The sequence below is a fragment of the Mobula birostris genome, chromosome 3 (assembly GCF_030028105.1).
Source record: "Mobula birostris isolate sMobBir1 chromosome 3, sMobBir1.hap1, whole genome shotgun sequence".
Classification (NCBI taxonomy): domain Eukaryota; kingdom Metazoa; phylum Chordata; class Chondrichthyes; order Myliobatiformes; family Myliobatidae; genus Mobula; species Mobula birostris.
The window spans coordinates 62,962,984-62,975,538 of NC_092372.1; the positions used below are offsets into that span (position 1 = coordinate 62,962,984).

Sequence of the window (12,555 nt, forward strand, 5' to 3'; positions counted from 1 at the left end):
ATTTTTCTATGAGCCATGATGAAAAAGTAGGATTGTTTTACTTATTTAAAATGATTTTTGCATGTGTTCTTGCATAAATGCAGATTTATTAGTTTTATTCTAATCCATGCTAATACAACATAACTAGAACAACTTCGTACAAAGAAAATTTACTTGATGGTTTTTCACATAATCTTTGTTTGCATCAAAGCCGTAACAGGAAATAACAAGTCTCTTGTGTCTGATTCATTAAAACGAAATGAATTAGAAAATATTGATCTATTTACCCTGGTGATTTAGCCTTTTCCTGCTTCAATGAATTCTTTATCATATTTGACTTCTGTCAAATTGCAATCCTTATTGCAACAAACCTTGCATTTCTCCACTCTGTGTGCAAGATTCTTCTGGAAGTATAAGTATGTTGTTGGTCAGGCAAGCAGCATTTTCAGCCTTTCATTGGTCGTTGTTCTGATATCACCTTTTTCTACCTTGTTTGGCCTTTGAAATGTCATATGGCGTGATGGATGAGGTGGCATACCAAGTAGTTAGTTGTTTGCTCCTCCCAGTCATGTGTGTCAACCTTGATTCTGTCTTTGTACAGTTCCTTTTTGCCTTTTCAGCATTAACTAGTAAGATTTCAGAGTCCTTGCCATTTATCTCCTTGCTGTTTCCTGCCTCTCAAACTAGCCTTCAATTCCCATTGCATGGATGACTCCAGTCATGTGCACTTAGTTACTTAATTTTTCTAGTAATCTCAAGGGACAGGAAAAATGCAATGTAGTAAAATGAAACGATTACAGCAATAAAGGAAATAAATTAATTAATAGCACTTGCAACATAAATAGATCATCATATCATAAGGGTGCTATAAAATTAAATAAATTAATTCAAAGTTTTTTTGTAAATCTTCACCAAATTCTCATAGCTCTTTGGCAAAAATTATCTGATAGTTGCTTAATGAAGTTTTGCTTGGCAGTTTGGAACAGGGCACTCATGATAACCCTTATGTCTTCTTAGTGCCAACCCTCGGGTCCTTGGGAACGGCGTTCTGAGCCGGCCTTCATTCGAACAGCTGTCCCTTGCCCAGCTTGTATTGTCCCTATTTCCACGTAAGTAAGAGTCTTACACTCTGATTCTAAAATTAGTACTGTAGCTAGTTCTGAAAATAAACTTAAAGCTGTTTTTTAGTACATTATTCTTCCAATTTGAGCTTTCATATATTGACTTTAATAATGTAATTTCCAAGTTACTCATCATTAACCTTTTTTCCATTTCAACTTTGTTTATGCAGCAAGAGCAGACTTTGATTTCATTATATTTAGCTATGCTTTTGTCATTCGTATTTTTGAAATAGATAAGTTTAAGTACAGTAAAACTTGAGTAATCCAGCGTACTCTGACTAGCAGATTTTCCAGAATGTTGAATGAAACTGCTATTAATATTGCTACTAGCTTCACTTTTTCTGCATGTTACACAGTAACACATCTTTCAGTGAGCACAGTGATTTTAAAGGAAGTAGAGAATAGAACCTGGTGTGTTTCAGCTTCCTGATTCCCTTGTGCTCTGGAGCCTGGCTAGACTTGTAACCTGCACTCTGAACCCCTAGCTTCAACTGCAGAGTAATGACTGAATCAGATGTTGAAGCAGTGGAATTTACAATCGGACACTGGATCGCAAGGAGTTTTGTACTGTATTGCATGTGATACTATTTTAATTTTATGTTAGCAATTTAATGCAAAATGCTTTGCTTAATTAATGCCATTTTTGACATTTTATTGAATAAACATTTTGAGTATAACTAACTTGACAGCAGCTTGCAGTTGTCTTGGAGACAGTAGTAAATAGGTATTTGCTTTTACGGGAGGTAAAAATAGCATTTTTGAAGAATTTTTCAAATTTAGAAGTGAGATGGAAGGATTTTTAGAAGGCAAAAGAAGGAATACGTGGTTGGAGATGAGAGGGGTTTGGGGAATTTTCATGTCAAAGTGTGATTTTAAAAAATCTTTTTGGATCTGGGAATTTTCATGTCAAAATGTGATTTTAAAAAATCTTTTTGGATCTGGGCATTGTTAGCAAGGCCAGCATTTCTTGTTCATGCATTGCTGTCCTCAAAGGTTGGAGTAACATCTTGGAATGATGATTGGCCAGCTTTTTTTTAAGTGTTAAAGGTTAATGTAACAGAAATTTATACAAAAGGTTTTTGTGGAATGAAAGTGGAATGCTTCTGTTTTTGTTGCAAAGTCAAAGCTTACATAAACACCAAAGAGACTTGTATTAAACAAAGAGACAAATGTTAGAGCAAAAATTAGTGGGAAGTTGGATTATGAAGCTTTCAAATACCGACAGAAGGCAACTAAAAAAAGTCATTTAAGAAAGTAAAATGGAATAAGTAAGTAAGCTAGCCAATAATTTTAGAGGATACCAGAACTTTCTTCAGATACATAAAGTGTAAAAGAAAGGCAAGAGTGGATATCGGACCACTGGAAAGCTATGCTGGAGAGTTAGTAATGGGTACAAGGAAATGGCGGACAAACTGAATATGTATTTTGCATTATTCCTCACTGTGAAGGACACTAGCAGTATTCCAGAAGTTCCAGGTGTCAGGGGTCATGAAGTGTGGGAAATTGCCATTACTAGGGAGCAGGTTCTTGGGGAAACTGAAAGGTCCAAAGGTAGATAAGTCACTTGGACCAGATGGTGTACACCCCAAGGTTCTGAAAGAGGTGGCTGAAGAGATTGTGGAGGCATCACTAGATTCTAGAATGGTTCCGGAAGAATGGAAAGTTGCAAATGTGACTCTACTCTTCAAGAAGGGAGAGAGGCAGAAAAAAGGAAACTATAGGCCAGTTAGTCTGACCTCAGTGGTTGGGAAGATGTTGGAGTCGATTGTTAAATATGTAGTTTTGGGGTACGTGGAGGCACATGATAAAATGGGCTTTATCAGCATGGTTTTCTCAAGGAAAATTCTTGCCTGACAAATCTGTTGGAATTCTTTGAAGAAATAACAAATAGGATGACAAAGGAGAATCAGTTGATGTTGTGCATTTGGATTTTCAGAACGCCTTTGACAAGGTGCTACACATGGCACTGCTTAACAAGCTATGGTATTACAGGGAAGATTATAGCATGGATAAAGCAGTGGCTGATTGGTAAGAGGCAAAGAGTGAGAATAAAGGGAGCCTTTTCTGTTTAGTTGCTGGTGACTGGTGTTCCACAGAGGCCTGTGTTGGAACCGATTCTTTTTACGTTATTTGGATGATTGAATCGATGGCTTTGTTGCAAACTTTGTGGATGATACGAAGATTGGTGGAGAAGCAGGCAGTTTTGAGGAAGTAGAGAAGCTACAGAAGGACTTGGGCAGATTAGGAGAATGAGCAAAGAAGTGGCAGATGGAATACGTGTTGGGAAGTGTATGGTCATGCATTTTGGTAGAAGAAATTAAAGCATAAACTGTTTTCTAAATGGAGAGAAAAAACTGAGGCGCAAAGGGATTTGGGAGTGCTTGTGTAAGATTCCTTAAAGGTTAACTTGCAGGTTGAGCCTGTGGTGAGGAAGGCAAATGCAATATTAGCATTGATTTCAAGAGGAATAGAATATAAAAGCAAGGATGTAATATTGAGACGATAAAGCATTGGTGAGGCATCACTTGGAGTATTGTGAGAAGTTTGGGGCCCCTTATCTTTGAAGGGATCTGCTGAAACTGGAGTGGGTTCAAAAGAGGACCCTCTTTTGAACAAGATTCCAGGTTTGAATGGCTTGTCATATGAAGAGTGTTTGATGGCTCTGAGCCTGTATTTGCTAGAATTCAGAAGAATGAGTGGTGACCTGATTGAAACCTATCAAATGGTGAAAAGCCTTGATAGAGTGGATGTGGAGAGGATGTTCTTATGGTGGGAGGGTCTAAGATTAGAGGACAGCCTCAGAATAGAGGGTTATCTTTTTAGAACGGAGATGGAGGAGGAATTTTCTTCAGCCAGAGAGTGTTGAATCTGTGGAATTCTTTGCCACAGACAGCTGTGGAGGTCAAGTCTTTTTTTATATCTATCTATCTATCTATTTTTAAGGCAGAGGTTGATAGATCTTGATTTGTCAGGGCATGAAGAGACATGGGAGAAGGCAGGAGATTAGGCCTGAGAGTGAAAATGGATCAGCCATGATGAAATGGCAGAGCAGACTTAATGGGCCAAATGGTCTTAATGCAAGGCAGTCACTATGAAATATAGTGGGGAATTCTGAAGAATCTTGCAAGAGTGGTGAGAACTTGCTATTGCAGTGCGTTTGAAACACATAGCAGTGATGGCATTTAACGAGAGGCTGAGATAATGCTGACAAATTTGGATGAGAAAGGACAAGACAGTTAGTGATACATCAACACTGGCATGGCTTGATTTTGACAAATGTCCTGAATTGTGAAATGTATCTTCCATGAATGCTGTTGCTAGCACCAGAGAGACTGGAAAATGGTAAAAGTAACTGCCGATATGTATGTAAATAGTCTGGATGCATGAGATGTTGGTTTCTCTGGCCATGGAATGCTGAGTTTTTCTTGCTGGTTGGCCTTGAGCAAAGGGTTTTTGTTGAAGAGTTAGTGTGGGAGAGGTGGGCACTTGACAAGAAAGAACATTTCTATGAGTAGCATAAAACCAGGAAGCTAAATTATTTGAATCTTAGTGACACCAGCATTGATGAATCAGAAAATTAAACTCATTGAGGGCTGATGGATAAGATCCTTAAATGCTGGAGAAGCCAGGAGTCAAATGGTAAATGAGCTGAAGGCTGGGAAAGAAAAACCGTATTTATAAAAAAAATCAATTTATTGGAAAATCGTTTAAGATTAAATACTCCATAAAGAAGGGATGGTAGAAGAAGCACCTTAAACAGTATTTAAAGAAGCACAAGATTATTTTTGTGGAAAATTTTCTGTCAGAAAAAGAACAAAACATTTGCTTGTAAACCAAATGAAATCAAAACCAAGTCGCGTGCATCTTCCAACATTTAGCGTTTTTATTGTTTTAACCTCTCATTTCTAGACCAAACCTCAGATTTTGAATAGTTTGGCCTTTTATGTTTGCACTAAGGTTAAAATTTAACACTTTATGATGGATGGCAACTGATTATATTTTTAAATATTAAACCTAATCTGGCATAGAAAGCTTAATTCTGGAATTGCCGTGTATTTGCCCTCAAGTATTCAAAGATTATTAACCTATGGTGGCTACGTCGTTGAGGTTTTAGTGATAATTATATTCAGTAGCTCTCCATGTTTCCTTTCATTTAGGGGTTTTGAGCTACCTCCATTTTTATTATAGTAAGTGAAGGGGTAAGTTTCAGAGAACCTGCTATGGACAAGCAACGCACACAAAATGCTGAAGGAACCCGGCAGGCCAGGTAGCATCTATGAAAAAGAGTACAGTTGACGTTTCAGGCCAAGACCCTTCAGCAGGACTGATGTCCTCTCCTGTCCTTCAGGGTAAATGTTAGCACTGAAAATATTGCAGGTATACTGCACATAGCTTTCAAAAGTAATTTAACAGCACAGGTAGAAAAGCTCGATTTTCAGAAGACAAAGTAAGGTCACTTTCTTTTATGAAGTTCAGCATTGGTCAGTATGTTGAGTAAAGCTGTCTTTCTCCTTTTCAGAGATTGTGTGGAAATAGTGGGGGAAAGCAAATAACTAAATTGTTTTCTTTCACTCTATATTCAAGTCATTTCTGAATGCTTTAAGAAACCAGAGGAATATTTACAAAATTAACATTAGGATTGATTTCATATAACTCAAAATTATAAAATTTAGCAAAATCTTTGTACTTCTGGCTATTACAATCTTTAATAAAATTCAGTATCTTCTATTGTAGGGCCTGTCTTGGAAAACATGAGGTGAGTACAAATAGAGAAATTAGGATAACATGTGTAATTAGGTGGTCAATTCATCAATATTCATTGTGGCTTTCTTGTAAATCAGGCTGAAAATACTTCAGCCAAAAATGTTGTTTTGGGGATTATTTCTTGAGATTTTGGCACAGTTTATTACACTTTTTTCTGAAGACGTTGGTGTGTTTGGGAGAAAGTAAGTTTTAATCCTTGAATATAACTCCTGTCAGTTTGAATCTTGTTTTCACAATGGAGCATGAAATGCTGTCAACATAAAGTAGTTCTTTACGCTGCGTAGTGAAAAATGCGGCTTTAAAAGATTTCAGTTAAAGTGTCTACAAATGTATTTTCTCCCAAGAATTGTTTTAATTGTTGTTATGAGTGGCACTACTGCCACTTTTCAGACCTAAGGTTCCATTCCTATTGATTATATCAGATTTTTGCTGATGTGCGAAGTTGGCCTATTATGCTTCTGAGCAAGAGAAATAGTTAGAAACATAGAACATAGAAAACCTACAGCACAATACAGGCCCTTTGGCCCACAAAGCTGTGCTGAACATGTCCTTCCCTGAGAATTTATCTAGGGTTACCCATAGCCCTCTATTTTTCTGAGTTCCATATACTGGTCCAGGAGACTCTTAAAAGATCCGATCGTATCCGCCTCCACCACCGTTGCTGGCAGCCCATTCCGCGCACTCACCACTCTGCGTTTTTTAAAAAAAACAACTTACCCCTGACATCTCCTCCGTACCTACTTCCAAGCACCTTAAAACTGTGCCCTCTCGTGCTAGCCATTTCAGCCCTGGGAGAAAGCCTCTGACTATCCACATGATCAATGCCTCTCATCATCCAACATATTTGTTGGAATTAATATGAACATTGTTTCTGTCTGAATTAAATAGCTAGTCACTTTTTGTTTACAGAATTTCAACTTGCAATTGCTGATTTTTTAAATTCTCATTATTGTTGTGCTTTATTTTACTTATTGCAAAAGGTAACGATGACTTCAGCTGACAGGAAACTTTATTTCAGTTAGTTAAGTTAGCAAAGGGGCAATGTTAGTTTCAATGTTTCCATGTATTATTCACAGCTCTCTCAAATATTGTTAATCTATAGTTTTCTACCCCTTTTGTCTTTGTTTCATCAAGGGTAGCATTTGCTGATGAAGACTTCAACTAACTTTGTACACTGATTTTGGCTGCAGTTTAGCTTTTAGCACCTAATATGCATTTAAATAGAACAAGATTCCAGTAATCACATAAATGAAATCAATATTTGGATCTAATGAATTAACTGTCATCCAAACAAACTTGAACTCCAGACACCAACAGATATAAACATGAATGCACAATTGAGTATGCAATTTAAGAGCATATGGTAATAATTAATTATTGGTTATTGTTGATGATACAACTTTATTATGCTGTTGCAGTGAAAGATTTGGAAGCTGAATTCATGCCAAACCATAATTTTTATGGTCCATTTATTGAACAGGATATTTTCCAGGATAGATTGCCAGCAGTTTGTGTAAAATGCCCATGCACTTTTTTTTTAAGAGGGGAGCAGGGAATATAGATTTAGATGAGGTGGCTCTGTTTTGAAGGCTTAGTTTTATTATTAAAAATGCATAATTTGGTCTGGCTATAGAAGTAAGTGATAAGGGGATGAAGGAAGCACAGTGGAATAGTGGGGAAGCAAGATACTGCAGAAGCTGAAACCTGGAGCAGCAAGCAATCTGTGCGATGAACTATGCAAGTCGAGCAGCATTTGAGATGGCAGAGGAGCAGTATTGTTGACACTTCAGTTTAAAAACATGCATCATGTAAGTGGAATAGCTGCAGAATAGCCAAGGAATTGGACTGTGATCAGTAATTGAGCAGGACTATGAGAAAAAGAGCTACAATTTTAATCCTGAGTGTGAACCTAAGTGAAAAGGCAGAACTTCGCAACAGTTTTTTTGGAGTTGGACTGCACTGAGCAAGATTCATTAGAAAGGGCGAATAAAAAATAAAGACAAGTGCAAGCAGGGTGACCATTGTTGTGAGTGGGCCAGTGTTTAGAGTGGATTTGGCTCATCAGGCTTAACCTGAAAAGTATCTGGTAAGTTTCTCTTTTTTTCTTAATTTTCATTCCTTATCTGTATGGGCACAGTTAGTGCAGTAAGAATGCTCTGGGGCAGTGTTTTGTTCTTTGTGTGAGATGTGGGAATTCTGGAAGACCGTCAGCCTCCTAGATAACCACATCTGCACCAGGTGCACCAAGCTGCAGCTCCTCAGAGAACATATTAAGGAACTGGAGCTGCAGCTCAATGATCTTCGGCTCATGTGGGCAAATGAGGAGGTGATAGATAGGAGCTACTGGGAGGTAGTTACCCCTAGATTGCAGGAGGCAGGTAACTGGGTGATTGTCAAGAGAAGGAAGGGATTGGGCGGCCAGTGTAGAGTACCCCTCTTGCCATTCCCCTCAATAAGTGTACTACTTTGGATACTGTTGAGGGGGATGGCCTACTAGGGGAGGGTCACAGTGACCGGGCCTTTGGCATTGAGTCTGGTGCTGTGGCTCAGAAGAGAAGAGAGATGAATGGGGATTGCAGTGGTGATATTCCATTATCAGAGGAACGGAGACAAGATTTTGTGGGCATGACAGAGAAACCCAAATGGTATGTTGCTTCCCAGGTGCCAGGGTCAGATGTGCCTTGGGTCAGGTCCATGGCATTCTAAAGGGGAAGATGAGCAGCCAGAATTCTTAGTACATATTGCCACCAATGTGTGACAAGGTGAGGAGGTCCTGAAGAGAGATTTTAGAGAGCTAGGTAGAAAGCTGAAAAACAGGACCTCCATGATAGCAATCTCTGGATTGCTGCCTGTGCTATGTGCCAGTGAGGTCAAGAATTGGATGATTTGTCAGATGAATGCTCATTTTCACTGGTCTTTGTCCACAGCACTTGCAGAACCTAACTTCTGTCCATAGATGTTCTTCATTGCACATCCTTATCACCTACGTTCAAACACTGACCATAGAGCTCAGAGCAGAGGCCTAGACTCCATCCTGACCCCTAACCTTCCCTTTCTGTCTCCAGAACCATCCCTACAAACTTAAAACACGACTATGTCTGACCCACATCCTCAATAGAGACTGTAGCTCAAAACCATCCTGACTGGAATTTGTTTGCAACAGAGGTCACTTGTATTCAGAACATAGACTAGTACAGCACAGGAACAGGCCCCTTAACCCGTATTGTTGGCCTATTTAATTGCCTGTTAAATATTGGTGCTGTACATTCTTCTGCAACTTCAACTGGCTGTGCAGTCCAGAATGTTTAAAAAGAAAAAAAAACTACCTTTTCTCGCAAATCTCCCTTAATCCATGTCCTTAGTATTTGACATTTCCACTCGTGGGGGTGGGGGTTGGGATAATGACTCTATGTCTCCTTTCTATGACCCTAATAACTTTATATACTCCTATCAAGTCACCCTGCAGTCCCCAGTACTCTGGAGAAATCATTCAGTTTACCCAGTATCTCCAAATAGATAATGTACTCCTATCTAGGTAATGTCCTGGTGTCCTAGTGAACCTTTCCTGCACTCATTCCAAAGTTTCCGTGTCATTCCTATAGCATAGTGACCAGAAGTGCATACAATTACTCCAAATGTGGCCTAACCAAAGTTTTATACAGCTATAATGAGTGCCAACTTTCATACTCTGTGCCCTGACCTTTAAAAGGCATGTTGCCAGGATATCTATTTTTGTTGCCACTTTCAGGGAGGTATGGACTTGCAGTGCAATATCCCTTTGTTTTCTTCAGTGCTCTTAAAGTTTCAGCCGTTTACTGTATACTTCTGTATCATACCTCACAAAATCCATTAACTCAGTTACCGGAATTAAACTCAATCTGCCATTTCTTCACCCACATTTCTAACTGGTTTATATTCTGCTGACAAACTTTCTTGCTATTCATGTCGATCAATTTTGTTGATCAGACTACCTACAATTTTAGCCACGTATTAACATATTAGAAACAGATGCCAGCTGTGTTCCTTGCAGGGCTCATACTTAGTCACATACTTCCAGTCAGGAAAATACTCCTCTATCATCACTTTTTTTTAGAATCAGCTCTGTTTTGGATCCAGTTTGCCAACTCACCATGGATCCCATTTAACTTGCTGTTCTGTACTGGCTTGCCATGAGAGACATTGTCAAATGGATTACTAAAAATTCCTCACTCAAAGTATATATTTTGAACGCTACATCTACTTTATTTTCTGTTGTAAAAATTTGAAGTGACACTTTCAAAAAATGGATTTTTAATCATAGTTTGCGAACCTCTCAAGTAAAATGTCATAATGGCTATAAAACCAAGGTCATTCTCATGTAGGCATGTCCATCAGTTTCTGCTTCTGGTGAACAAAAATTTCACCCTCCCTCTATTCCCCACTAACCTATTACTTATTCTCACCTGCCTATTTCTTTCCCCTGGGTTTCCTTCCCTTTATCCTACTGTCTACTCTCCTTTCCTATCAGATCCTTTCTTCTCCAGCCCTTGACTTTTCTCACCCACCTGGCTGTGCCTATCACCTTCCAGCTAGCTTCTTTCCACACACCCACTTTTAATTCAGGCATCAGCCCCTTCCTCTCTGTCCTGAAGAAGGGTCTCAGCCTGAAACGTCAACTATTTACTCTTTTTCATAGATACTTCCTGACCTGCTGAGTTCCTCCAGCATTTTGTGAGTGTCATTCTCTAAAATGTTCACAGAAACAGTTCCTTTTGTCCAGCTTGTATTTACAACAGACAGCTTCCAGCAGTCAGGCAAGAGATAGTGTGACATGTCTTGTATAGCCTCTGATATAACAAAGGTCAGTTATTCGGTTACAGTAAATGCTCCTTTGAAGTCTGTCAATGTGGGATCTGTAACCAGCCATTTTTTTAAAATGTCAGATCTCTCTGTGACAGACTTTGAATCCCTAGAGATGGTAAGGTACATGCATGACCTTAAAGTATTGCATGGGTGTACATCTTTTATAATCTTTAATTGTCAGAAAGTGTTGTCTGCAAAGATTTTGATTTTGTATGCACTTTTTAAAAACCTTGTGCTAAATCTTATGTAAAACATTGTTCATGTTTTAGTTCTTGGGAGGAGGGTACAGGATATATAAATAGTAAATGTCTATATTGGGTCACTGAGTGCTTTGAAAGCACTTAATTTCAACAATTCTCACATTTTTGTGGAAAAGGCTAAGTGAAGCATGTAGTATAAATGATATTACTATTACCTGACTTATCCTTAGGATTATTTAAGCATACTTCCTTTTTTTTGAAAATTTTAATCTCTAAAGGTTGGAGGAAATAGCGTACATGCCTTTAAAGGTCAGGACATGGAGTATGAAAGTTGGCACTCATTATCTCTATTATAGTAGCTTAATTTCTGCTCTTGAATATGGAATCATATCTTGTGAAAGCTTTACCTTTATCCAAATAAGGGGAGGTACAATCCCACAGGTGTTCCTGGATGGCCACTTAAAAAGAGCTGGGAAGTGGGAGGAAGTTAAATAATTCTAATTTCAAATCCTATTGTGGCAGCTGAGTAATTGTATAAATCAGAATGAAGATCCACCATTGGTAGTGGTTATCATCAAATCATTCATCAGTTTTAAAGTTGTTGTAGTTTAATTATATCCTCCAGGGGAGGAAAGCAGATCAGTTTGAAATTCCAGACCCTCAAGTATATGGTCACTACTTGAGGGCAAGTTTCTCAGAATGGACAATTTAATGCTTATTTTCATGATTGCTGTCATTGATATATCGACATTGGATAAATTCATGAGGAAGAGGAAGTTTATTCCCCTTAACTTAGAGTCTCTGTCACATGCACATGCCTGATAAATGTTCTTTAGACTATATTTTTCAGTTGTTCAAAACATACTTGGTGATGGATATTGAAGTCTCCCAGCCAAAGCTGAAGTAAATTTATTATCAAAGTATACATACTGTATGTCACCATATACAACCCTGAGATTCATTTTCTTGCAGGCACGCTCAATAAATGGAATGATAACTGTAACAGAATCAATGAAAGACCACACCCACTTGGGTGTTCAACCAGCATGCAAAAGACAACAAACTGTGCAAATACAATGATAAAGAAATAATAAATAAACTATAAATATTGAGAACATGAGATGAAGAGTTCTTGAAAGGGAGTCCATTTGTTGTAGAAACAGTTCAAAGATTGAATAATTGAATTGAATGAAGTTATCCCAATTGGTTCAAGAACCTGATGATTGAGGGGTAATAACTGTTGCTGAACCTGGTGGTGTGAGTGCTAATGCTCCTGTACTAGCATCATGATGCCAGCAGCGAGACAAGAGCATAATCTGGATGGTGGGGCTCCCTGATGGATGCTGCTTTCCTGCAACGATGTTTCACATGGGTGTGCTCAATGGTAGGGAGGGCTTTACTTGTGATGGACTGGGCCATATCCACTACTTTTTGTAGGATTTTCTGTTCAAGGGCATGGTGTTTCTATGCCAGCCAGTCAGTATACTCTCCACTATATATCTATTGAAGTTCATCAAAGTTTTAGATGTCTGCAAGTGAGGAAATCAAGGATACAATTCCACAAGAAGGTATTGAGGCCAAGATCTTGGAGCTTATTGGTGAGTTTTGAGGGGATGATGGTATTGAATGTTGAGTTGTAGTTGACATCT

The 12,555-nt window shown here is 38.5% G+C and overlaps 1 protein-coding gene across 1 annotated transcript in view; it reads left to right on the forward strand.

Moving 5' to 3' along the window:
- The window catches only part of nfxl1 (nuclear transcription factor, X-box binding-like 1), a 105,390-nt gene that overhangs the window by 44,536 nt on the left and 48,299 nt on the right, over window positions 1–12,555 (forward strand). The window contains exons 14-15 of the mRNA XM_072252755.1: window positions 997–1,088; window positions 5,835–5,856. Coding sequence (XP_072108856.1) covers window positions 997–1,088; window positions 5,835–5,856 — 114 coding nt within the window. The remainder of the gene's footprint in view (window positions 1–996; window positions 1,089–5,834; window positions 5,857–12,555) is intronic.